The following is a 27,248-nucleotide window of genomic DNA, read 5'->3' on the forward strand; positions in this document are numbered from 1 at the left end:
ATTTTCCATTTTATTACATAAATTCAATGTAAAATGTCACATTTATTGCAATTTTAATAAATCTTGAGTCTGTGTGAATATATTAAATAACTTAGTCTGATTAAATCAGATGAATGCAGACTTACACATAAACCTGATGTGTTCTTTCTTCAATTATTGTACATAAAAATATTTCAAAGTACTTAGATTGTGTCCTGTTTTAAGTCACACATGTAGTTATTTAATTTACTCACATGAACGCAACATGATAGAAAAACTTTTAATCATAAAAAAACAAGAAACTACAAAAGAAATGCAAGTGAATTTGAAAATAAACTAAAAGATCCTTTTTATCATTTGCATGAAAAGTCACTTTATTACATGTATCAGAAGAAATCTGACATCTTTGTGCAACCATGCACGTTTTTTTAAAATGTTATATTAATATTTCTCCTTGATTGTTTCCACAATCATCAGAATACAACCTGATGTCAAGACAATGTCAATATATACAGTATTTCACAACATCATCTCAGTCAGGTTGTTATATCACCTATCTGACTGTGTCATGGAACAAAAAAATGTACAAGTAACAATCTTCCCCTCTGTAGTGAAACATATAATAATAATTTAGACAAAGATGAGTTAAAAGTGGGAAGGAAATTTGGGAAGGAACATCTCCAAGAGCAGCTGTGTTTTAATTTAACAGGAATGTAACAAATTAGTCATTTAAGAAGTGAATATATCAGGTGACACCACACAGATATACTGGATAACAATTAAAGGAACAGCTCACCCAAAAAGTTTTGCTGTGAAGCTCCAGGAATTTTTTGTGAACTATGAAACTTCACCCGACTTTTCATTGACATGTGGGAGAGTCGATAATGACTGAATTTTCATTTTTGGTTGAACTGTTCCTTTAAGGTCCCAAAATGACAGTAAATGGAGGTTGGGCTCCCCTCAGCACTGGGCTTTCTTGTAAGCTTTTCTGTTTCTCATTGGACTTAACAACAAAATACACTTAATTCTACAACAAACTCAGTGCCTCTCTTTGAATACAGCTTCATTTTAAGTCATCATCTCATTCACGGCAGCTGACATGTTGTTGCCTCTTTCTGCTCTCTACAGGGCTGTTTGTGTGGAGTCAGCACTGTTGTTTAACCTCTCACCTCTGGATTTCTGCTCTGAACTTACTGAACTCACCGCTGTTTGTTCTGCTCTGCTGTGATTGTCACCGTTTACAACGGGCGGGCGATCTGACTGGTTCTGATCTGTGGGAGGTGAAACCATCACTCTTTCCATGGGCTCATTGGCTGTTCTGTCTGTCACGATAATATAATTGGGCTCTGGCTGATGGTTGCTGGAGCGACGCTGCAATGCATGCTGGGTGCAAGAGAAGGAGCGCTGCCGAGGGGCGGGCTGCGGCGACAGGAAGTGAGGCGTTGCAGCTCTGGGGACTTCCTGGTGCCTGTCGCGGTCCTCGTCTTCTGAGGTCACCTCCTGTAAGGTGCTGATTGGCCGAGGCGAGCGGCCCATGATTCTCGGAGGGACCAGCGCTGTTGCTGATTGGTTGAGCTGTGGCCGCCAGTTCTGAGGGGAGGGATACTGCACTCGGCTCATCGACCAATCACTGGCGAGACAAGAAAGTCATCAGAATATTAGACCGAAACACAGTAACAGGTTTGATGTTACATATTATTTTCCTTGACAATTTGAAACCGTACTTTTGTGGAGGTGGGGTCATATCTCGATGCCCTATGATCCCAGAGAAGGAGGCACTTCTTCCAGGCATGCCTTGTGATCCGACCCATGGCGAGTACATCAGAGCGCGCTCCTCCCACATCATGTCATTGGCCGACTCCACGGGAACCGGCCCTCTCTGGATTTGGTGAGCCAGGAGGAGCTCCATGACCTGGTGATGCATGCCTTCTCTGGCCATGTCGATCGGACGGCGTCCTCTGCGATCGTGTAGCTCGAGGTTGGCACCGTGAAGGAGGAGGAGTCTGGCTGTATCGTAGCAGCCATGGACGGCAGAGAGGAAGAGCGCTGTCTCGCCCTATGGGAGAAATAATCATAAATATAAGGATATCTGGAGTTTATTACAATAGTTATGTACAAGTGTCGTGGTGAGCTGCCCAATCAGAACAATCAGAACTGACCTTGTTGTCTTGCAGGTCCACAGCAGCCCCATAGCGAATGAGGGTCCTTGTTAGGGAGAGGTGGTTTACTGAGGATGCCCAGTGCAGGGCTGATCTCCCTGAGAGAGACAGTGTGAGTGGAGGGGAGGTCAGGGGGAAGAAGGGAGGGAGTAAGTCAGCCAATGAACAACCATTACACAACAGAGTCGAGCCCAGGTGGTGAGGAGAGGGAGGATGGAGGGACGGGATGTGGAGATGAATTGTTTCAGCCGAAATGAGAAAGAGACAGAAAAAATAAGAGGTGTATGAAGAGGAAGACAGAGAGGCAATAGGAAGACAAGCAGCAAAGTTAATACGTCCATCAACACGAGTTTGAGCACATTAACTTTGATCGGAGTCAGAGGAGGGCAGCAGGGGAGCTGGAGGAGGAGGAGGAGGAGGAAGAGATGGAAGCAATGGAGAGATGAGGTCGGGAGAGAAGGGACACAGAAGGAGGACGTGAGAGAGACGGGGTAAGTTACAGCAGTCACTTCAGCCCCTCAGAGTACAGGTGTCAGAATAATGGCTCTACACATGATTTATCTCCAAGGGTTAAAGGTCAACGTTGTGAGAAAGTGGATTTTTGAGTCTCATTCCCAACTCGTCAAATACTATTGCTTTGGTACGGTGGCCGACCCGACCTACAATCCCTAAGTGTCAGTATTTGACGAGTCAGGAATGAGACTTAAAAGAATCAACTTTCTTACAAAGTGGACCTTTAACCCAGTCATGTATTTGATTTAGATATGACATGTGGACAGGGAGGGAAGACAATTCACTGAAATATGACTGAAATATCTCAACATCTATTTTGAACGTGTTGATGAAGGTTCTCAGTCATCCAGGTCATGGTAATTCTAAGTGCTGTATCGTAGGCAACTGGACTTTCACCTCTCATCCAAGAGGCTTCTTCAGTTCTGGAGAGGAGTTTGCAGGCTTTTAAACTCTGCGTGGGAGTGTCCTTACAGAGTCGCTAAGAACACGTGTGGGTCTTTAACTTAACTGGCCTTCATGTGGGTTAGCCCAGGTCCATTTTGAACATTTAATGAAATAACAAAAAACAATTGGCTGATAATATTTCGATTTACTCTGCAGCCCCTAATGCAAATGCTATTTGCCTGAGGTCTGAGGTTGAGTCAGACTAATATTAGTAACTGTGACAGTGATGCATTACCAGTGTGATCAGTGTTGTTGACAGGAACTCCTGCTCGCAGCAGCTCTAAGACCACCCTGTCCAGCCCGCTTCGCACCGCTCGGATCAGAACCACAGACCCATCAGGGCCGCACCACTCTGCAGACTGCCAACACAACCAAGCCATAATGAATTCAGACATACACATAATTTAAGTTTGGTCTATTACAGCGTGGTCAAAATTTAAATTAAAATCAACCACTGAACAAATATTTATTGCTCCAAAATAGAAACATAAGAGAAAAAAAATAGTAAGACATGAAACCAAAAAGACCAAAGAGAGAGGGCAAGGTGAACCACATCATTATCTCCAATAAGACATAGTGCGAACAAGAATAAACAAATAAAGCTCTAGTAGTTATATCAAAGTCTTAAATAACACTGGCTCCTCGCAACATGGATGAAATAAAACACTGTCAGAAACAAAACCTAAGGACTGACCTGCTGCGGAGGACTGAGTAGAGGAGGAGGCATGGCGTTTCTCTCCCATCCTCTAGGTGGAGCTGCAGGAGAACAAGAGTCATTTAAGATGGACTCCATTTGATACAATTCAGACTAATTTGCCAAAGGATGCAAAATAAATTTGCGTTGTATTGTAATAAATGTTCTGGGAGCTAGGATTCAGTGAGTAAATGAATGGATGAATAAAGTTGAACCCTTACGCTGTATTGCTCTGTGGGGCTGCGAGCTTCCCGCCCGGTAGTGTTTCTGCTCCTGACTCCTGTGGTCGCAGATGGAGGCGTCCTCCTGTCGCCTGGAGCATCTCGCATTGATGTCTTCCATTGAACTCTGGGTAAAGTCTGTGTCACTTCCTATATCCTGGTCCCTCTTGAGAGGTCTGGAAACAAAAGCACAGTTTCGACAGAGCACATTAAGAGACTGCTGTGGTTTGATTCACGAGTCACTGGAGAGCTCTGCAACACACCCAAACACAAGAATACAGTCTGGCCATTTAAGGGTGTGTTTTCCTAAAATGTAAACCTAACATGGGTCGGTCGTCTTTGAGGAAATGGGCTTGGACCTGGAAAATTAGGGATTAGAGATAGCTATTGTTTCACTGTGGACTAATAAAGATGATATCCAACTGACTGACAAGAAAACGTGACATTCAGCCTTTTCAATAACTACACAGGATGATTTCTCACTTGTTTTAGAAATAAACCATATTTGTAACATGACATCATTCCTCCAGCAGACAAAACATCCTCTCATGTCTTTCAAAGCAGCGCCTCCTCACCGCATTCGAATGGCATCCTCCCCGAGCGGTTCCCTCCTTCTCTTCTTCTCCGCTTCCTTCGCTTTCTTCTTTTTCCTCAAGCTGATCTTATCTTTCTCTCTGCTGGATCTGACCCTCTGCTCCTGGTGGGCTGCGTGCGCCGTCAAGGCCTTGGATTTGGGGTCATTGTCAGTGACTGTGGAGCGGTGTCTCACCCTGCTACTGCTTCCCCTCTCCGCCCGCCGCTGCCTCACCCTCCTCACCACCAAGAACACCAGCAGGGGCAGCACCAGCAGCAGGCCGATCCCGATGGCGATCACAGCCCATAGCCATGCAGGGGTCGGCTCTTTGAGAGAAAGATTAGAGAATTATGTGTAAATATAAAAAAAAATCCTAAACTTTCCAAAAATACATAAATTCTAAAGTATTAATGTTATAATTGTGTGACAGATTTAAGTGAGATTCAACTTCGGTAACATAAAACAATAAGAGATGCAACATTTTGTGTAGTTACTAGGGAACAATTCAGGAACGAATGAGGAACTAACTGCTAGTTAACCGTTAGTTAAGAAACTCCTCTTCTCCAACATCTTATAGAGTTGTTAATGATTAATTAATGATTAAATAATTTCAGGCAATTCAGGCTATCATCTCTTGAGGAACAAATTGGTATAGACAGACCGAGGTTAGCATGCCAGTTTCAGTAGATATCTCCTCAACACAGTAAATAGACATTGTTTACATGACATCAAAACTATTTTTCTTCATATTCTGTTGATAATTTTAGTTCATTTTTGAATATTTTAAACTAAAATGCTTCACTTTAACAGGTCAAAAGTTTGTGTCCTTTACTGTAAACTTATTTTACATTGCAGGTGACTGGATCAAGCTTGAACTAGTCACAATATTAAAACAGCAATATATTTTGTTTAGCCACATGGGATGAACACGACATTGAGATATTATCACCTTTATAGGTCAGTTTCTTATCTACAGAACAGCAGGCACAGATTTAATTCATTTGGAGACATGTTTCGGGCCACCTAGCGAAGGCCAAGTTGGTTTTCAAGGACAGCTGATTGTCTCTGGACAGCTTGTTGACTAATATCTCATTATGAAAAGTGAGTTTCTGAGTTTTAGACTGTCTTCTATAAGGTCACATACATCAAAAGCACAAGGGATAAGACTGTCTATCCCTTCTGATTAGATCAAAATCTCTTTGAGATATTGAAGCCCAGTATGTTTACCTCTGGCTTAAAAGTAATCTACTTTAAGTTGTATTTCAAGCACAGCCTTACTGATACAAAGGGCAGAGAGAGTTCTTCCACTAACCTTTACCTAAACCCAACCACCTTTAATTTAAATTCAAAAAGTAACATTTTTAAATTGTGTGCTAAACTTATGGTTTGGTGAGCCTAACACAGCATACTTGCCCATAAAAGTAATTTTAATGCTTAGTCATTCTTATATCTGACCCTGACGATTAAATGTTTGAACAGCTAAAACTGAAACGTGCAGCACTGACCATCAGCACATCTACACACTGGAAATGGAAAAGGTGTTTATAGTGTTTTGTTTGGATGGGATTCAAAGCTGGAAGTGTGTGTGTGTGTGTGTGTGTGTGTGTGTGAGAGAGAGAGAGAGACAGGACATGACAGCTTACCTTTGACTTCCTTTTTCCGAGTTACCTCCTCTCTGTTTCCTATTTCCTCTCGGACACCTCTTATACTGATGATGGTCGCCAGCTCCGGGCGGGTGGAGAACGAGGGAGGCCTCAGCAACATGACGGCACTCAGGAAACTGGCTGCCTCGGTGGCATAGGGGAAACAGGTAGAGGGCAGACGGGAGCATGGCCTGTTGTCCACTTGGAGGAAAAGGAGGGAGCTAGTAAAGAGCAAGAGGGGAGGAAACATTAGGCAAGAGCAAACGTCATTACTGAGGGTCAGTTAGATTGTTGAGGTTTGTCAGGATAAGTTTACTTAATAAAATGTGGAACCTTTTCAATCATTTGTGAGGAGTTACACCCTCTTACAAAACAAACACCCCTGAGATAACTTAATGCAAGTTCAGACTGGAGTTCCCCAAGGTTCTGTGCTTGGCCCACTTGTATCTTTTAGTTTAGCTGTGAATCTTTGCTCCAAGATGCCCTCCATACACTACAGTCTGCCTTTAATATTTGATAGTCTCAGCTCAAATAACCCAAGCTTGTGTTGAATGCAGACAAATTTAAGTTGTTGTTGTTTTCTACTGCTAAGACGAACCCTATAGAAAAGGTGGACGTTGTTACAACAAAAGTAGGTATTCCTTGATGAAGGGATCTCCACCGATTTTACAAAGTCTGCTCCGAGGTCTTGGGGAGTGCTACTTGATATTTGAAGCATACAGCTTACATAAGCGTAAGAAACCCGAATATACAACCGAACAGTCGGCAGCCAAGTGGCTTTATGGTTAAAGCAAGGGACCTAAAAAAGAAGGAAGGATCGTTTCGTCCCCGAATCTAGCTTTGGTGCCAGACTTTGGTGACAGCTATTGAAGTCTAAAAACCTAACATATCTACGTCGTATGACTTCTGATGACGAAATGCCTTCAGAAAATGAAAGAAGACTCTTTAGAGAGAAGGTTAACGACTGTTTGTCCCTTGATCTTGTTTGCATTGACCTACTTTCTGAAGTGTGTTCTTTCATTTTCCCGAGGCATTTATTCATCAGAAGTCATACGACTTTGATATGTTGGGTTTTAGTGTGTTTCTCCATGCATCTCCCATAGACATTAGTACTTCACCACGGTCTGGACCCAAAGCAGGATTCGGTGATGTAATGACCCTTTCTTCTTTTTTATGTTCCTTTGGCAGAATTAAAGACTTTTGTAAAATCTATGGAAAATGACTCCATTGTTAATGGTCTCTTTTCTAATTGTAGCCTTATTTTTTAAAATTATTATCTGTCCTTACTTTTGTATTGTTTTGTCTGCTTTAAAATATTCCAACCTCTGTTGGTGAAAAACAACATAACTACACTCACTTCCCCTTTTTAACTTTTGACTCTTCACCTACCCATTCGAGTCATCTGTTGATGCCTGAGTCAGCATGTTGGCAAGCTGCTGAGGGTCAAAGTCAAACAAGTTCCTGTTAGCGGCGAGGGGGGCGGAGCCTCTCAGTATGACTGGCGACTGGAGGAGGACACTGAGCTCCCAGAACAGGGAGCTGTTGGGGAAGGTGCCATGTTGATATGGGACTTTGGTGTGAAGGACCAGGGTGCCTTTGGCCCACACGGGGTTCTGGTGTTGGAAGCAGTCGCTGCCGTCCCATCCACAGGGGGCACTGTTGCATCCCAGCTCGCAGTGGGAGTTGGCGTAGTGATCGCGGCAGTACTGGACGTGACCCAGACTGAGAGCCATGATGGGGAGGGATGAAGAGAAGTAAGGAAAGAGACAGGAATTGACAAAATAATCTCAACTCATGGTTTACTTACTTACTTTTTGTTGCCCAGAGCTTCCAACAAAGACAAAGAGATGTTTGACTGTCAAACTAATATTTCTATGGTTAAGAATTAACTTTCGAAAAACTAACTTTTGCTTTTGAGACTCAAAACAGATAAATGTTAGAAAGAACGGACTGAGTTTATTGATCCAAACAGAACAGATTTCAGGTAAAAGACCATTCACTCTCAAAACACTCTCTTTTGGCCTTTTTGTTTTGCTTTTGCTACTCTTTTCTTGCACAGCCTCAAATCAACAATCTGATTACCATTTTTTCTTTTAAACTGGTTATTGCACTTTTCTAGATTTTGTTATGTTGCCTGCATCTTTTTGCCAAAGAAAACTTTAAGGTATTTCACTATTTTATTCTCCTTTACACAAGTGTGCAGATTAATGATTATGAACAGAATTGAATTTATAATATTCAAGATGACAGTTCAACCCTAAGTTACCTGCTATTTGAGTGTCTTAACCAAGTTTAACATATTAATACACATAAAGAGAAAGGATAAAATACATGTAAACAACACATGAACCAGGAAACAACAAGTCACTGGCGCAAATAAACCAATGAAATGTTCTCTTCAAACATTAAATGTTAAGCTGGAAATGTTTTGCTTTTTTTTGGTTTCATGTCCATGAAATTGACGAAAGTGTTTTACTTGCAGTGGCCCCGGTCCTTCATGCAGTCGAAGCCGTCTCGGAGACACTCGGGCTCCATACACTCTTTGTTACATGATCTGTCTCCAAACTTGTCCTTACACTTTCTGTTGACTGGACACTGGCCCCACGGATCACCAGACGCAGCTGTGGAGACAAACGTGAATTAGTTCACAAAAAAGTGGCAATAGTGCACAATGTTTCACATGGATAGTGCTTAAAATGTAATAATATTGTATTTGTAGAGGGATATAGATGGTCTACTGTGTGTTTTATGGATGTTTTGTCCATGATATGTCTTGTTCATTTAAACTGCAGGTGCATTTTATCAGCACTAACGTATGTTAAAGGCAAACAACATCACTTCCACACCTCATGTGTTTGCACACTGGGAAAACAAATGTAACCTTAATTCAGAATGCACATTATTTTATCAGGTCTTGCAGTTTCATTTGACCACGCACACTGTTTTCACTAAGTGTTTTATCGCAGGACCAACTCACCCACATATTCAAACAGCTCATTGTTTCAGGGCATTAGCAACTATTCATAACAATGCAGGTCAAGCCGTGAGCGATGGGCCCTGATACGGGCCGTTAAAGGGAACAGGAAACGGGCCCGACATAAACAGGAAGTTTCCAGGAGAAGCGAATAGCAACAGGAAATGGAGTGGGCCGGGCCTCGATAAAGGTCGAAGGTTGTCACCGTGGCGATGAGGAATGTGATGGAGTTGGACAATGGGCTTGGCAGGTGTGTGCGGGATCATAAAATTATTGCATGAAAAAAAAGAGCATGAACAATAGAGCTGAAATTAGACATGTGACGTGTTAACACTCTGGATTCACTTGATCAGCAAATGGAGCCTCCCTGGTACAGAAGGAACCACATTTAAAGTTATATTTTTATGAATATGAAAGTAAGGAATTTAATTGTTACAACTCTGATTCCAAAAAATACAGAATTCCCTCATCTGCAAATGAACTGTGTCTTTGAGCCCATGTAGTAATATCGTTTATACAGTCATGTATTTCACAAAGTGGTCTCCTCATCCCTACTTTTCTTGACCCTGTACCAACTTGTTTGCAGCATGTTGCTCACATAAAATTCAGAATAAGTATATGTTTACACAAAATCAATGATGACGTAAAAAACTACAAATATATTGTATAACCTTTGTGTAACCTTTTTTTTGGAATTGGGGTTGTAAAACTGTGATTGAGGAAATGAAGCTGTTAACACAAATTAAACTGTTAAGCAAAAAAAAAAAAGTTTCACTTTGTCCTTAAAATAATACTTTCCAATTTAAATTCTTATTTTGATTGACAAAAAACAAAACCCCCCAAAAATGTCTATTACAAGATGTTCAAAATGCACTAAAACATATTTACCTAAAGTTCTTTACGTCACATCAAATTGTATGTAAGTCATACAATACCTGGTGCCTACATTTCCCACAATGCAACTTAGCCACCGAGTGACATCACTGCAGGGAATTTCTCAGATTGTCTGCAGCTTCCTCTGGAGCCTCAAAAGGCTTTATACTACTTGTTTCACATATGCATTTGTACTCTGCCAGACCTGTTAACTGTGTGTGTTAAATGTGTAAAATTGGTGGAGGGACCCTTTAAGGTAGAAAATGCTTAGCTCAGAGATCAGATACCACAATTTTCAAACTGGTTTTCAAATTACAGCCACAGGATGCAATTTCACTACACTTTAAACAGGTGAGGTGCCTCATGTATGTGAAAAAGAAAGATATACATTTGTTTAGAGCAACATTTTAGGTCCAAGGGGGCGATATTTAATATCTCGAAGGACAATACTTGTGGAATGGAGATCACCAAGACCACTTTCAGCATCTTCATGGCTCAAAGATATAATGATGATTTTAAAAACTGAAAAAACAAGTATGTTTTTTAAAGCATCAACTAAAAAGTTCCACAAAGTCTGAGACCTTTTTCCTTTTTCTTGACTTAATTTTCTTACTTTCTAACTTTATATAAAATAGAAAAATAAAACCCAAATTACATGAATGTTGTTTTTACCAAACAGTTCTTACTGTATTTTTTGTGTCCCTTCATAAAGACACTTCGAAAAATAAAAGGAAACATGGCTGACTCACCTAGACACGTCCAGCTCAGTCCCAGCAGAACAAACGTCCTCAGAGCCAACATCTTCAGGTCACCAGCTGTCAGCCTGTCTGTCTCTGCTCAGCAGTCCAGTCCAGCTGTTTTGGTAAAAACCTGCGTCTGATCTCAAGCAGCTCAGCTGGGACTCACAGTGTTTTACACTATCGTAAAGCTCTGTGGTGTCCCTTTAGTCCCGCTGTTCACAGTGAACCGTTAACTCTGAGTGAAGTCGCCTGATTCCATCACCGCTGCGGCCACCGACACCTTCCAACACCACCACCACCCAGCCCACTTTGTTCACTCGCTCTTTTTTTTCAGAGGCCCTGCGGATATCTGGACAACTTCCTGCCACTGTGTGGAGAAGAATGGGAGGGTGATGACCGTATGTGCGTGTGTGTGTGTGCGTATTTGCAGCTATTACTCGACTCAACTTGAAAAAAAAAAAGCCCACAGTATGGGAGAGTCGGCTGCTGGAGGAGCCGTTATTTCAATGTGTTTAAAAGCTATATGGGGAAGGAGGGGATGGCGTGGTTTGAATCTGACCATTAGAAAGACACACATGAACACACACAAGTTTTGTCCAGCTGCTGAGTCTAAACAACTTCACTGAGTGCCCTGCGTCTCGCAGTGCTCTGTCAACTGTTTCTGTTATTTAATTCACAAAAGAAAACTGAACATTTCGATGCCCAGGAGGCTCTTTGTGAAGCACAGAGAGAAAGAAATAAGAACAAAAGTCCTTTAATGGCATCTGACTTTGACCTTTCAAGCGACACTCCAAACAATAGATTAACAGACGAATATCCTCTCGTATTGTTTCACACGCATATTATGACACATTTTTGTTTCAGTCCTGAACTACTAATGATAACTGGCATAGAATCTCATAAGACCGTATGTTTTAAACTGCATTGTGAAACAGAACCACTTAAAGCTGCACTATGTAGTTTGGGGGAAGACATTTTAATCAGAAGAGAAAGATCATCGCATAAAAAACACTGGATTGCTTCAGATATCGTGAGCCTGGAAGAAAGCAACCAGAGTCTATGCTTTGTGGGATTTAATGAAATGTCAGACCAAGTACAGTCACTTTGGCAAAAGCCTTAAATATAAACTTTCCACAATATGTATATGATCATGTTGTAAATAATCGAGTAATACGCAGCTTGTCCATTTTTGTCCTTTTTTTACTGGTTACCTGTTTTCTCTGGCTGTGGCCCAGCAGCTCCTCTTTCCAGACAGTATTCCTCCCAAAGCTCATTAAATAAGTTTCCAGTCGCACCGAAAGAACACCCTTGATCCTTTTTAGGGTCACATAATCCCAAATCCATCTTTTTAAATACGGCACAGAAAACCTGCCGTGAGAGCGGCGTCACCATCTTCTCTAAGCAGTGGTTGTAGTAGTGCCTGTACACCTCGGACATGTTTGAGAAGACCGGCTCCAGGTAAAGCTTAGTTATGGTCGTCCCGCAACAGTACGAGGGCACTTTGGGTAAACTCTCGAGGAACTCCTTCAGGAATATGTGCTCTGAGGCTTTACGGGACTTCCTCTGTGTTTGCTTCTTGCCGTTTTCCTCTGAATTGTCCTGCTTGGTTGAATTTTGCGCCCAGTTAAGCACCGACCACTCTCCGATCCCCAAAGTGGAGAGGAACATCTTTTTGCAAACTTGTTTTCTGTCGCCGCCGGCTATCAAATGATACCGCATCGAGACGGATCTTCTCGACTGAGTCCAGGGTGCTCGTGTTCTTTCCACCGGGTCGCAGTCCACTAATTCGGCCACATGGATCTTTCTCTGAGGCCAGTTCATACGCTGCCAGAAACTAGTAAACAGTTCGTTCCTCATTTCTTCACTGAAGTCAGCACAGAAGCGGTTTGATGCTCTTTTGCAAGCACTGGACGTGCATCTTGGCCCAATTGCCCTCTGAGCTTTGGTTATGGTAATACCGTCTTTCTTTCGTTTGCTGATGTAAGATTTTCCCTCCATCCGAAGCTGCTTCTGTCGATTTTGCTTCCATGTTAGCGGCCTGGCGACTCTGGATTTCTTTCTGGGAGGCCCCTCTGGTTCTGGTCCCGGTGGCATTCAATTGTTATGTAGAAAAAGGCAAAAAAAAAAACAACAACAGGGAAATGTCATTAACATGTATGAGGTATTAATGTGATACCAAGAACCACTTCAACATGCAGCAGGGGGATTCAAACCAGCGACCTTCCAATTACTAGACGACCCTGTTCTACCTCCTGATCTACAGCCGCTTTCTTGCTCTCTTTTCTCTGAAAAAGACAAATCAAACAACCACTCACCTTGGGTATCTTCCATCGTCTTACTGACTGTAGAAGAAGAAGGGTCCTGTTGTGGGCGCTGAGGGACCGTCTGCCTCTTTTCCGGCTTGTTTTCATTTGATTCATTGTTTTTAGTTCCTCCTTTCTGCGCCCAGTTGAGCACGGACCACTCTCCGATCCCCAGAGTGGTCAGGAACATGTTTTTGCACACTTGTTTCCTTTTGCCGTCAACCATCAAGTGATAACGCAACGAAACCGATCTCCTCGACTGTGATCCCACCGCTCTAGATCTTTCCACGGGGTCGCAGTCAACTTGTCCTGCCACGTACTGTTTTCTCTGAGTCCAGTTCATGTGCTGCCAGAACTCATCAAACACCCGCTTCCTGGCCTCCTCGTTGATTTCATTACACAGCCGGTTCGATGCCTTTTTGCAGGCGTTCGAGGTGCACCTCGGTCCCACAGCTCTTGGCTGCTTTGTCACCAACTCGCCGTCTTTTTTGCGTTTGCTCGCGTACGCTTTACCCTCCATCCTCAGCTGCTTCTGCTTGTTTTGTTTCCACTTTGATGGATCTGCGTGTTTGGGTTTGGGTTTCTTTCTGCCAGCCCCCGCTTTGTCCGAATGAGTGTTCCCATTCTTAGCAGCTGTGTTCAGGAATGCTGAAAAACAACAAACAAACATAATTGGATCAATTATTGAAATGCAGCCTGACAACTAAAAAGATAAAATCCACTGAATACTTGATACTTACGGGTATCAGCACCCAGAGGACCTGCGTTTGGTGAAGGAAACTGGGGAATCATCTGTGGCTGTGCTGTCATCACCGAGTGGGACCTTTTTTTGGACGGTCCATCAGATTTCCGGCTCGCATCAGTGACGTGCAGATGGTCTGAATGAAACACACACATCTTGTTAAGACATGTCAGTGATTATTGCTGTCACGCCAGAAAAAAGAAAAATGGATCAGTATCACCTTTAACAAGGTGTTGTCACATTATTCCAAAATGCAAACTTAATTATGTTAAAGCAAGAAACTTTTCATGTTAAAACAATAAACTATTTATCTTGTTATAATGTGAAAAATGTCAAGTTATATTATGATAATTTATCATAACACAGAACAATTCACATAACCAGATATTTTCACGCTGTATAATCACGTTATAAAGTGAAGCGTCTCATGTTAAAACAATGTAAGTTATCACGTTATAATGTGTGTAAGTGTGCATGATGTGATAATATGAAAAACATCTTGATATAACGATAACATTTCCATAACAGTGATCCATTGTTCTGGTGTGTCTGCCTTACAGCAACTGCTGTGTTTCTTTAAAGGAATAGTTCACCCAAAAAAAATTAAAAATTCAGTCATTATCTGCTCACCGCCATGCTGGTGGAAGGACGGGGGAAGTTTCGTAGTCTACAAAACATTTCTGGAGCTTCACCGCAAATAAAGATAAAACAGCACCTTACATCTCGTCTGTTGCTATCCAATACGTGTCCGGAAGCCGTGAGATCCTAAATCGATTTGTAAAGACGTTATTTAAATCCTTTTTTAAGCTGAAATCTTCACTGCAGCTGCTCATTTGAAAGCAGACCCATTTTACATGTTTTCTCAGTTGTTTTCTTTTACGCATTGAAACAAGTCCCCATCTACTTCAGTTGTTGAGGAGAATGCTGCAGCGCTGTTTGTCTGTGAAGCCCCACAAATGTTTTGTGCACTACAAAACTTCCACCTCACTTTTTTTTCCCCAGGAGGTGAGTATCTAATGACTGAATTTTCAAGTTTGGGGGTGAACTTCTCCTTTAAACAGCATCACAGCTGCCTGAGCTCATACACACCTGGTGGGTTGTGGTGCAGCCCAAAAGTCTCAGTGACTGTGGGTCTGTGGACAGGGGGGTCATTGGTGGGTTTGGGATGGAGACCAATATCCTCCATTGCTGCAATGGCTAAAAAAAAAAAAAAAAAAAAGACAAGAAACAGGTTGTTGTTGCATTAAGACGCAGATTCAGTGATTAGCATCAAGCCTGTTTGTCCATTCAGACCTTTAAACCAACAGAAAACACACTTGCACGTCCACATTTAAACAGGAGACAACAGAGCCATGTGTCTAAAATCCAGATGTGGGCGGAAGAAGGCGTCACTGAGGGCCTGACACTGAGCGAGAAGGTAAGAGGAAGCTGCTCATCACGTCTCATATTTCGCAACCTTTATGAGCTAATTTCTAGCTAAACTAAAAACGACGGCAGCCCCCTTGTGCTCAAATGACACGTATTTTTCGGCTCGCTTACATAGTGTTATACATTTGAAAACGTCTCGTAGACCCGTCGGTTCCATCCAGATCAGATCACAAGTTTCCTCCTCCTTCCTCCGGCTGTTTACTCCATCACGAAGCACAACATCTGTCCCCTCAGCTAGCTCCGCTCCGCGCTCCTCCTCAGCTACAGACACTCACTGGGAGCTCCCCCGACTGGCTGCAGCTGCCATGTCCGCGCATGCGCACAGGCGTTCAGGGCAGAAACCATGAAGTTAATGTGTCATCCACTGTCAGGTTAAAAATAGAGAAAGACATGATTGTTGCACAGAGAAGTACTCACTTCCTGTACTTTATTTAGGCTAAAATACTCAATCACAAGTAAAAGTCCTGTTTTTTAAAAGCTGGTTTAAGTAGAAGTGTGTGTGTCATCAGCTCAGTGTGCAGTAAAATGGTCCCTGTCAGTGTTTATTATCATATATGATGTTTTTGGGTTAATGTTACTGCTGCATTAATGTGTATTTTTTGCATTTTACTGCTCTAGATCGACTGATTAATTTGATTTTTCATGCACCGTGTGTTTACAAGACACCAAAAATACAGTTGCAGCACTTCATCACACTTCATTACAACATTACAAATGATTTATAGAAACATTCAGCCTCCTCTCACAGCTTGACAAAGGAAATGTGCTACAAAGAAGGTTTCCCCTTCCTGCTCAAGTTTTTCATAATCACCCAACCAAAAGAAATCGGCATAAATGGAGGACATTGTAGCAAAAAAGTACGTCCCTTACACCGTCAAAGACAGGACTGCATAACAAGAAGTGAACCTCATTGTCAAGATTCAGATGTTTAAGGATGAGTGAGTATTAGCTGCTTTATATCTTGTTTGGTGGTTTCATCTTGAAGATAGTTGTGACAATGAATTTTACAGCTAATCCAAGGAGGTTTATAATAATTTATTTAGTTTAAGAAGAAGGAGAATTGTGTCTCTGTAAAACTATCAATATAAGACTGCTAAAATACTCAAAGTAAAAGTAAACTAAAAGTCCTGTTTTCAAAACCTTATTTTAATAAACGTATGTGTATTATCAGCAATAAAGTTGCATGAAATGGAAATACTCGAGGAAAGAATAAATATCTTGAGTTTCTACTTAAATACAGAATTTGAATAGATGTATAAAAGTGTTATCAGCAAAAGTAGCAGAGTAAAAGTGCTCATTATGCAGTGGTATGTATAGAATTAGATAGTATATATTATATGATTTATACTGATGCATCCATAGTGCAGCATTTTACTGATTTATCTGGTTGAGTCGGGGGCTTGTTTGAACTACTTCAGTCAGGATATTTCAGTCCACTGGGTTCAAACCGGTGTCAGGCCCCCTACAAAAGGTCACAAGATACATCAGACAGCATGTGACGTAAGTAAGTAACGAGGCAGGAAGGGAGCAAAAACAAAGTTCTGCTATATAAGGCTATGTTCATCCTTTGGTCATGTCTGTGATTACTGCCTGTTTATGTAAAAGAGATAATTTGACCTCTCTGAGTATTCAATTCGGCTCTCTGATAAGATAACAGAAGAGAAATCATCCTTTAGTGGAACTAAAAATAACTCACAGACATCTGAATCAAACCCTGACAAGACAAAAAAGTGATAGTCCATAAAATAATAATATTGAGGCCATGAATCTGTCTCTCTTGTCACTAAAATGGGCTGTATAAATAAAAGGAGCTTCCCTTTCACTATGAATCTGTCAAAGATGTGTATTGTATTTTACAAATATACTTAAAAGGAAAGGGATTTTAAGTGTGAGTGATTTAGAGGGGCTTGCTTCAAAAAAACAGGCTGCTTAAAATAGTCAGAACATTTATAGCCATGCTCATCACATTCTTCTTCTAACATAAAAGCAGAGGGAAGGAAGGAAGCTATCGGGCAGTTCAAAGTATCTGCTGCAGGATTCATGGCCTCAGTTGTCTTAGTGGGGTGCAACACAACACAGGGCCGACCAAGCAGAGCCGACAACTATCCTGGTGCCACACAGCCTCAGGGGGCAACAAAAGAAAGCAAAGCAAAAAGGTTGAAAAGGCCTGTAGAGTGAATAAACAGTGGCGGTCCAAACAGCATATTCCAACATCTTTTTACTATACCTGCTTTATGAGCTACACTGTAATACAGCCTTCTATCACTTTTTAATGGTCTTACACTGTCTTGATGAAATATATCTTGAGTAATGTTCATATAACACAGACAGACAGAAAGACTGAGATAACTTTGTAAAAGTTTACCTTTGCTCTATGGCTACAGTCCAAGCTATTTCTACTATATTTTTTATTCTATTCTATGTACAAACTTTCTTTATATGTTATCTATCTTTTACTCCTCTTTTTGATAAATGCTTTATGTGATTTGTACTTTCTTTTAATTATATTTAATGGAAGGATGTTTATTTTGGTTTCATTAATGGCACACTGAATGGCCCTGTGAACAAAATATTCTATATAATTTAAAAAGCTATTGCTTTTCCTAACAAAAGAAAAAAGAACAAGCAAGGCTAACAACAACAGACAGCACAAGAAATAGAAATAAAATTAACCATCTGGTCACAAAAATCAGCTTACATTCAAAGTTTCAATAAACCTGTGTTCATTTGAGAAAAATAGATTTAAAAAATGTCAAATTACTTACTGTAACATACATTGTTTACATAGTTATAGAAAAACAGCAACAAAAATTGAGGAATGCAAAAACTAAATAAACTTATATTGGTTAAAAAGATCATTCAAAAAACTTTTAGCCCCCTGTTTTCTGCAGAAAAGCAAAAATATAAACACATAAACATAATTAGACAAATTATAAATAAATACATCAGATATGCAACTGGGTTGGTAGTTATTATGTATGTCATAACATCTGAAAATAATTCCTAAAATTTCCATCAATCAATCAATAAAACTTTATTTATACAGCACCTATCAAACAAATAAGGTGATGGCGCTGTGGCAGTTCCAGCTCCCCGTCACAAGATGGCGCTGGGCAGCCATCTTTGAAGGCAGGCGGATCATATTACAACTGTACTGAGTCACATGCAACATACATGATCTCATCTACCAAAGTTTATGAAAGCTGGACTCGGGGGATAAATAATCTGCTTTCTAAAAAAGCAACATGTATTTTTTTTTTATTATTCCTTGCTAGTCTTGCTACGCCATTGCGGCAGACACCGGGACAGAAAGGGGACTTTCCGTCGTCAAACATGATAAATATCTACTTTCAGTTTCGGTTTTAACAGTCGAAGAAGCGCTGAGTCGACGTCTGCACCTGGAGCCGGTTCTGGCTCGTTAAATTAACAAGTTTTATTAGCTTTTCAGGGCTAATATCGTGGTCGTGTGACGGTCTCAGACGTTTATCGACCACATCTAAGTGGGCTCGTCGACAGTACACGTAAGTTTGATGTGTTACTATCGTTAGCTAAAGTGTGCTAGCTTACTGTACTTCACTGTAGCATTCTGACCCTCATGCTACAGGTAATGTTGTATTTCTGTTCTGCTCTATCGTTTTCGTGTTGCTGTGGCTGGGTTTTTATCTTGAATTACCGCCAGACTGTTTCAAAGAAATCAGCCGAGTAGATGAAAACGAAAGTAATTCAAAACTGAAAGTAAACAGTAACCTTTGTAAATGAAGGGCATCCGAGGTAAGAGTTAATCATTGACCTGGTTTATGTGGTTATAAAAGGAATAAATAGGTTAAATATTCAGCTGTGTATTCTACATGTTTAACCCACAGGTGATATCCAAGTACATTTACTCGAGTACTTCAAGTACGTTACATTTCTCTGACAGTAATAGCTACTAGTAGCTTTTCATAACTTCCCTGTCAAGTGTCCAGTGTTTTTCTGAGCTCTGAGCATTTTTCTGCATAACAAGTACTTTTACTTTTGATACTTGAAATATTTGCTGATAATACTTACATACTTTTACTTAAGTAGGGATTTGAGAGCCTTGACTTGTACTTTTAATAAAGTAAAGGATCTGAATTCTTCTTCCACCACTGATGTTTCTGTTTTGAAGGCTTCTGTTAGTCCCACTGATTACAAACCGACTGCATTTGTCGACTTGAATACTCAGCAGTGTTGTAAAAAAGTACCCAAAAGTCATATCTGAGTAAAGGTAAAGATATAAATTCAGTATATACATGACACTACTTAAATTAGTTAGGGATATGGGTGCGTATTTGCACGTGCATGGATATGCGATAGAAGTCAAACGAAATGTGTCGCATTATTTGTTCACAAACCGCAAAAGAAAAAATTAAATAGGTCACAGAATAAACAATCAAGTGAAAGACAAAAATATCTAACTAATTTTAGGTAGTGTATATATATATATAAATACATACTTTTCTCGCAATCAGTGTACTTAAGTATCAAAATTGTACTCACATACAGTACTTGAGTAAACGTACTTAGTTACATTCTATCACTGATACTCAGCCACTGACCCTCCCTGTCACTCATATTTGCAGGCCCTGTGCATTATGCAGAAAATGAGCTACTTCGCCCCGCTGCTCTTCGTGTGCCTGGATGTGTGTGTGGTGCACACCATCCGCCTGGCCCAGCTGTCGCCTCTCCTCCTCTCCAGTCCGTTCATCACCCTGTGGGGAGGAGCGTTGACCAGGGCATGCGTCCTGCTCCTCCTTACCTTCACCTACCCTGGGAGCCTGCCGTGGATGAGCAGCTTCGAGGGGCTACAGCGCTTAGGGGTCCTTTGCTTCCACTTCCCGGCGTACATCACTCTTCTCTGGGCACTGGGGCAGTCCACCCTGGAGGAACTGTGGGGATGGCACTCCTGGGAAAGGGTGGGTGTTCTGCTGCTGAACCGAGATCGACCCTGCAGCCGTTTGATTACTAATTGACCATTACTTTACTTCAGGCCTGATTTAAAATAATGACACACGCCCATTAAGTGTTTTTTAAGAAGTCTTACTTCTTAAAACCAAAGTGTATGTTTAGTTGTGGCATTAAATATAGAATCCAGTCGTTGCACCGGTCACAGCAGGATTACAATATTTGTTATAGCTGTGGAACAGGAACAAGACTGAAACCAAAACCAACCAGTCTGAAGAAAAGGAGAAATTCCCCATGTTAGAAATGTTGTTTTTACTTTCACCCGTACACTTGGCAGAATTGTACAGAAGTATTTACTGATTTACTTCATGTAATATTCTTCTGGATTTGTGCATTAAGACCTGTCTTGTGTGTTACAGGTGTTACAGGGTTATGTCGTGGCAGGTGTGGCGTGGCTCTACTGGAGCCGGTATGTGTCGTCTCTTTTACTCTCCTGGGGTCGATACATCTCATCTCTGCTGATGGGGGCGCCGTCTGAGAAGCCCAAAGAGGACACCGGGGCCTCTCTGAAGAGACTGATGGAATACATGCTGCCCTATCTCGGACGCTTTGTTGCTGTGCTGTTTCTTGTGGTTGTCTCTTCTTATGGTAAGTGAGACAACAGCTTAAACCTAACCACAGAGCTTTGGAGATATGTCCTACAATTTTTGCTCCCAAATTACCTTGTGCTATTTAAAAGTAATCGGTTGAGAATCAAGTATAGGTTATTCAAAGTTGACTGTTTGTAGTTGGCTTGTGAAGCTCCGTAAGGCTTGGAAAGACTAGTAGGCAAATAAGAATATTCAAAAGACTTACTGGTTACTTCAGTCATATGCCATCAAACGGCCCGTTATATCTCCAGTCCACTGACTCTGCTGACTCTTTAGGTCTGATTAATGGATTAACAAAACAGTTGGTAATTAATTTTGCTGTCACCTGTCCTCAGGTGAGATGGCTATTCCTCAGTACACCGGACGTGTGGCCGACTGGATCATGAATGAAGAAGCACCTGATGCGTTCACAGAGGCCATCAAATTCATGACGCTAATGACTATTGCCAGGTAATGTAAGCTTTGTAACAATGTGGTTAAAGCATGACAAATAATCTCAAACTGTATCTCATCTGTCTTTTTTTTTTTTTATCGGAAAGAGTTTCAGGTCATAATTTTACTTTACTTTTACAAAACTTTACACTGCAGTGTGTCCTCTGTTGTATGTTTCAGTGCTGTGCTCGAGTTTGTATGTGACCTCATGTACAACGTCACCATGAGCCGCATACACACCTCAGTGCAGGGAATCGTCTTCCAGGCTGTGCTGAAACAGGAAATTGCTTTCTTTGACACTAATTCGACAGGTAACAACAACAATTTTTCTTCATACTTATGGTACATGCTTTTATTTGTTTTGAGGCCTAGCTCAGCTTCTTTATTGATGTCAATGTCCTAGTGTATACTTGACATAATTTCTGTGAACTGGTGAAAAATGCAAAATATGCAGGATTTTAACAACATGTTGAATACAACAACTCTTCTCTCAGGTGAACTGGTGTCTCGCATTACCACGGATACCAACGATATGAGCGAGGCACTGAGTGAGAAACTGAGTCTTGTGATGTGGTACACGGCACGTTTTGGCTTCCTCCTGTTCTTCATGGTGAGCCAGTCGTGGAAGATGACCCTGCTCACTTGCATGGGACTGCCCATCATCTGGGTCATACCCGAGTTAACTGGACACTTCCACCAGGTACAGAGGAGTTCTCTAAATCTCGCATGTTCTTCAAAGCTGTTCTAATCATACACTTTATATGAATGATGCATTAAAAGAGTTTGTGTAATGTGAAAGGGTTTTCTTGATGTGGTGAGCCCACTTCCCCTCAGCTCTGTGGGGAATTTTAGAGACTTTGAAGTGTTTTGGTTTTTATGGCCCACAGCTTCACAGTTTTTTTTCATCTATGTTTCAGACCATGGCTAAAAAGGTTCGGGATTCACTGGCTAAGGCCAACCAGGTGGCCACAGATACCTTCTCCTGCATGAAGACAGTGAGGAGTTTTGCCAATGAGGACGGTGAGACAGAGAAGTACAGAAAGCAACTGGACGATACTTACGCCCTCAATAAGAAGGAAGCAGCAGCCTATGCAGCCTCCACCTGGGCTAACAGCGTGAGTTGAACACCTCTGTAAAGTGTGTCTGTGAGCATGATTTGTTTATCACCCTACCATTTCAGTTGTCAGTTGTTTACTGCCAGAAAATGTCATATAGAGAGAGTGGCAATCGTTAAAGTTGAATGCTAACAGACCTCTACTCAAACAGAACCCCAAAACCTGCATTTTCATTGAAGTTCTGGGAAGAAAATTCAGTATTCGTTAAAACAGGTCCGTTAATGTGTATACCATTGATTATGTTCTTCCAGATGGCCACGTTGGCCCTGAAGGTGTGTATTCTGTACTATGGAGGGACTCTTGTGACCAGGGGAGGCGTTAGCAGTGGAGACCTGGTGTCATTCGTCCTCTATGAGCTACAGTTTGCCTCCGCTGTTGAGGTGAGTCACAGGCCAAGATAAAGGGAATATGTTACAATGAAATAATTATATTCTTGCACTTGTTTACATCTATGCAGAAGTAGAAATAGCTGATTGTTTTGTTCAAAAGAAGTACCTCATTCTACCACCTCTCTTCCAGGCTGTCATGCATTATTACCCGGAGGTGAAGAAGGCAATTGGTGCATCTGAGAAGATCTTTGAATATCTGGATCGCAAACCTAAAGTACCGCCGGAGGGCAGTTTGGCCCCTCGAGATTTTGAGGGACACATTCAGTTCAAAAAAGTTAAATTTTCCTATTCTGGCAGGACAGACGAAGAAAATCTTGTTCTCAAGGTATGTATCTTAAACTCCTTTGCATTTATTATATGTACAATTTAAATTATTCTTTTCAATTCACCTTTTTATTTTACTTCTACTAGAATGTGTCTATGGACCTAAAGCCAGGCCAAGTCACTGCCCTCGTGGGGCTCAACAGATCAGGAAAGTCCACTTGTGTCAAGCTGCTGGAGAGATTTTATCAGCCTCAAGCAGGGGAGATCCTGCTGGATGGGAAACCGCTGCAAAGCTACAAAGACGAGTACCTACATAACAAGGTGGTTTGTCACGACACACTCTATTTTGAATTTGAATCTTTAAAGCATTTAGCTGACACTGTCACCTAATTTGATTTGCTGTGAGTGTAATTATAGGAAGCCTAAAGGTGCCCTGATGAGTTTGTCTTCCGACTTAACTATGTATAAAAAAAATAAAAAAATGACAGTAAGACTGCAAGGAGCTTTTAAGCCTTTCAGGACCTTTCATTTGGGATGTTGAGGGTGTGTGTGTGTATGGGGGAGATAGTGACACCCTAAGGGGATTATAAAGTCATTGTACCACAAAAATTGACTTAAATTCAAAATGGCAAATACTAAGTGAATTCTGCAGCTGAGACCATAACATGAAAATGAAATGAAATTGGCCCTGAGCTGCTCAGTGATGATGATATAAGAAAGGTGAATCACAGTTCATTGAAAGTTTCTTCCCATAATGTTCCAAATATGTCTTTAATTTCACTGCTGTTTGATCTTTCCTCTAACACTTTGGATTATTACACACTCGTCACAGGAATATCACAAGGACACTCGGTTGCGCTTGTCTCCTAGTTTCATTCTGCTGTTGCCCTCATTGTAAACCCTTCTCACTGACGTTTCCCCCTTCATCCTGTTTGTTTATAGATTGCTGTGGTGAGCCAAGACTGTGCGCTGTTTGCCCGCTCTGTGCGGGAGAACATCAAGTACGGCTGCGAAGACGCCTCTGATGAGGAGATGTACCGGGCTGCCAAGCTGGCTAGTGCCCACGAGTTCATCCAGGAACTGTCAAATGGATACGACACAGGTTCGACCCACAGACTCAGCTTCAACATTGAGTTATTTTTCATTTAAATTTTAATTCTTAGATGCTCAATGCTCAATAACAGCTAGGAAGATCACTATTTCATCATGGACACGTTTTTAGCAAAAACTTAAATGAACTAATCCATCCACCCAATTTCCGGCACTTATCCAGTTTCAGGTTGCTCTAGTTTAATTGATTTTATCATTTGGAATTAATCTTACATACTGGTGACGTGTGGATCGGCTCTGACATCAACCAAATCTGCATATACACATTTTAATCCACCTGCCGCTAGTCTTGTCACGATACTGGAATTTCTATCTTCAAAACAATGCCTTGAAAAATATTGATATTCAGTACCATGTTCAACACCACAAGGCCAAATTAACTGGGCATAAGATGTCAGATTTTTTATAAAAGATAGATCTATTATTTTGAATTTTGTTTCCATGTGCGCAGTAAGTCCCTGCCACAAATATTGTGGGACATTACAAATTAAATAAAAAAATTGACAGGACAGAAGAAACTCTCCAGAGGAAACAGAATTAACCCTTTGATTTTAAAACAAATTGTTTTTAGATAGCTCTGATTGATTATTTATCAGGAGGATAAATAATCAATGAAGTTACACTGTTGTGCTCGTGAGTAAATGCGCACAGCGTCTCTCTTAATGGTGAGATGCACTTATCGTTTCTGCTGTAGCGGCATAGTTGCAGGTATTTAACAAACTCAACTCATTAATGATGTATTACTTCACCCAAGCACAATCCAAACTCCTATTAATCAGAATGCTAATTTATTTTTGGCCTGGACACCATATATAACTGCAATCCACACATTACTATTACAAAGCGCTGGGGAGAAATGAAATAAAATGTGATGCAATTCATATTGTCGCGACAGGTGTGTCATCACGTTGTCATAATCAACCTTAACTTAACTTTGTGAACCATGCATAAACTCTGCTGACGGTTATGAAAGGGCTGATGAATTTTCTTGTGTAACAGCACTTTGGCAATAACAGCATGTCTTCTTGCTTAACAGATGCTGGTGAGAAGGGAGGACAGGTGTCTGGAGGCCAGAAGCAGCGCATTGCCATTGCCAGAGCTTTAATTAGACAACCCAAAATCCTGATACTGGACAACGCCACCAGTGACTTGGACTCAGAGAACGCATACCAGGTTGGACAGTCTAGAGTTGCGTAATTTTGCCCAGTATGTACTCATGTTTTCTGCATCTAACATCAGGTCATGATTGTTCTCAACAGGTGCACCAAGCTTTGTTGAACCAAACCAACAAGTGCTCCGTGCTGCTGATTTCCAACAATGTGAGTGTTGTGGAGAAGGCCAATCGTATATTTGTCCTCGACAAAGGGATGGTAAAGGAGGAGGGCAGCCATGATGTGCTGCTGGAGAAAGGCGGCCTTTATGCTGAACTGGTCAGAAAGCAGAACATGGGCTTTCACCGTCAACAAGAGGAGGAGAATGATGCACACTGATGCGTGAGGGCGGAGCTTGCCTTCAGGCCTGAGAAGATGTCAAAGTTACCAGAAGGTTGCTGATTAAATGTCCAGACTTAAAGGGTCAAAACTCCAGAAATACTATAAATAACATCCGTAACACAAGTGTTGCTAGAGTTTATGGCCATTAAGAATATTTTCCTTCTCCAGGCACATTGGAAATAGGCAAAATGTACTTGAAATCTCTACTCCAGAAAATGTTATTATAGATCATAAAATAGTAAATTTTCTGGAATATGACCAAATTTAACATATCACATATTACAGTACTTCATCGCATTGATGCAAATCATCATCAAAAATCAAGCCCTGCTCATTCATTTGCAACATTGATCACAATACAGATTTTAACAGAAATGTTCATCGTCCAATGGCATTCATTTAGCCAGCGGGGCAGCTGGATTCGCGAGACCACCTGATCTCACAAATACATCTTGACAGACTTAACGCTATGTGCTTGTGGTAGAACACACAGTGGTGCAATCAGTCAGCATCCCATGAGGAACTACTGGCAGCTACGGGTGAGGTTTCACATGTGACGACCAGCGGGAGAGGCGACTGTTTGTAAACAACAATGGCGGCTCTTCAAGAAGTTTGCATAGCTGCTGCTAAAGCATCAGTTAAATCAGAACTGGAGAGTATTTTCCATTGAAAGGTAACAGCATTGAAGGCTTTTCTCAATGGAAAAAATTCTTTGGCTCTTCTTCCGACTGGATTTCGGTATGAGTATTATTTACCAACTGGCTCTGCTGGTGGTAGCGTCTGTGCGTGTCACAAACTGGCATGTCCGGTTAGGTATTTATAACCTTATCACCCAACCCTAGTTCCTACTGGGCAGCTGACATATGCCGATGGGTGTGAATGAGAATCATCTTGAAGAGATTTTATGATGATCACACACATTATTGCTTCACACACTTTGTAAATGTACTGTAGATGTAGAAGGAATCAATCAGATAGACTTTAGATATTCTGAATTGCAATATTTAAAAATTAATGTTTTGTTTGTATATATTTCTCGTATTTGTTTTGTTTTTATTGAACTTTTCCCTGTATTGATGATCCCTCACTGTGTTTCAACCTGTTAGCTCTCTGCTTCATGGAGTGTTTCTTAAATAAATCTTTTGAACTCACCTTTTCTCGTATTTTTTTCAAGTGCAAATTGTTGCAGGTGATTGTGGGTTAAATATCATGTTTTTCTCCCAGCAATTCTATAAACAGTACCACAAGAATCTGGGGATCTGTTATGTCGCTTTGCACTTAAAGGGGCACTCCACCAATTTTACACATGAAGGTCAATTTATTCATCGTGTATCACTTCTCAGCCAGTAAAAACAATCCTAAAATGTAGTCCTGGGGGGAGATTTCCAAAGTTTTAGGAGATAGGGTTATGTCGGCTTGGGGTCAAGACTTAATTTTTAACAGAAATCTATAAAGTGTGGCGTCTGATAGATGTAGACATTTACTGGAAGGCAGGGTGCCCATTTCCAAACTGAATCTTGTGAGTGCCCCAGCTTTATGGGACTGCTTTTATAAATCACAGCAGCGTCCCTTTCAAATTGGCTCC

General features: G+C 41.2%; 3 protein-coding genes across 3 annotated transcripts; 1 reads left to right on the plus strand and 2 right to left on the minus strand.

Annotated features, from left to right (window-relative positions):
• Window positions 1-333: 333 nt before the first annotated feature.
• notchl (notch receptor, like) lies at window positions 334-11,055 on the minus strand. The gene is made up of 11 exons (XM_073485657.1): window positions 10,824-11,055; window positions 8,704-8,848; window positions 7,617-7,949; window positions 6,228-6,448; window positions 4,586-4,910; window positions 4,011-4,186; window positions 3,790-3,851; window positions 3,331-3,454; window positions 2,139-2,236; window positions 1,704-2,035; window positions 334-1,609 (listed from the first exon to the last, which is right to left on the minus strand). The coding sequence occupies exons 1-11, from the start codon at window positions 10,873-10,875 to the stop codon at window positions 1,102-1,104; spliced, it is 2,376 nt and encodes a 791-aa protein (XP_073341758.1). The 5' UTR covers window positions 10,876-11,055; the 3' UTR covers window positions 334-1,101.
• A 497-nt stretch (window positions 11,056-11,552) lies between these two features.
• On the minus strand, window positions 11,553-15,546 carry LOC141012083 (uncharacterized). Its single transcript, XM_073485471.1, has 5 exons — window positions 15,399-15,546; window positions 14,949-15,056; window positions 13,858-13,995; window positions 13,130-13,765; window positions 11,553-12,892 (listed from the first exon to the last, which is right to left on the minus strand). Exons 1-5 carry the CDS (start codon window positions 15,442-15,444, stop codon window positions 12,015-12,017), a joined length of 1,806 nt encoding a protein of 601 aa, XP_073341572.1. The 5' UTR covers window positions 15,445-15,546; the 3' UTR covers window positions 11,553-12,014.
• Window positions 15,547-18,454: 2,908 nt separating this feature from the next.
• On the plus strand, window positions 18,455-26,814 carry tap1 (transporter 1, ATP-binding cassette, sub-family B (MDR/TAP)). Its single transcript, XM_073485472.1, has 13 exons — window positions 18,455-18,808; window positions 19,889-20,221; window positions 20,630-20,858; window positions 21,196-21,310; window positions 21,473-21,603; window positions 21,787-21,992; window positions 22,210-22,407; window positions 22,659-22,787; window positions 22,927-23,121; window positions 23,208-23,381; window positions 24,003-24,162; window positions 25,207-25,343; window positions 25,430-26,814. The coding sequence occupies exons 2-13, from the start codon at window positions 19,901-19,903 to the stop codon at window positions 25,658-25,660; spliced, it is 2,226 nt and encodes a 741-aa protein (XP_073341573.1). The 5' UTR covers window positions 18,455-18,808; window positions 19,889-19,900; the 3' UTR covers window positions 25,661-26,814.
• The last annotated feature ends 434 nt before the right edge of the window (window positions 26,815-27,248 follow it).

This window comes from Pagrus major, chromosome 17 (genome assembly GCF_040436345.1).
Source record: "Pagrus major chromosome 17, Pma_NU_1.0".
Lineage (NCBI taxonomy): Eukaryota > Metazoa > Chordata > Actinopteri > Spariformes > Sparidae > Pagrus > Pagrus major.

Coding starts and splice junctions, on each gene's coding strand:
- notchl (XM_073485657.1), bottom strand. CDS start 10,875: ATGTTGGCTCTGAGGACGTTTGTTCTGCTGGGACTGAGCTGGACGTGT. Junction 2,036..2,138: donor TGGACCTGCAAGACAACAAG/GTCAGTTCTGAT, acceptor TTTCTCCCATAG/GGCGAGACAGCGCTCTTCCT. Junction 1,610..1,703: donor ATGACCCCACCTCCACAAAA/GTACGGTTTCAA, acceptor TTGTCTCGCCAG/TGATTGGTCGATGAGCCGAG.
- tap1 (XM_073485472.1), top strand. CDS start 19,901: ATGCAGAAAATGAGCTACTTCGCCCCGCTGCTCTTCGTGTGCCTGGAT. Junction 22,788..22,926: donor AGTTTGCCTCCGCTGTTGAG/GTGAGTCACAGG, acceptor CCTCTCTTCCAG/GCTGTCATGCATTATTACCC. Junction 23,382..24,002: donor ACGAGTACCTACATAACAAG/GTGGTTTGTCAC, acceptor GTTTGTTTATAG/ATTGCTGTGGTGAGCCAAGA.
- LOC141012083 (XM_073485471.1), bottom strand. CDS start 15,444: ATGGAACCGACGGGTCTACGAGACGTTTTCAAATGTATAACACTAT. Junction 15,057..15,398: donor TTTCAAATGTATAACACTAT/GTAAGCGAGCCG, acceptor TTTTTTTTTTAG/CCATTGCAGCAATGGAGGAT. Junction 13,996..14,948: donor GCTGCACCACAACCCACCAG/GTGTGTATGAGC, acceptor TGTTTCATTCAG/ACCATCTGCACGTCACTGAT.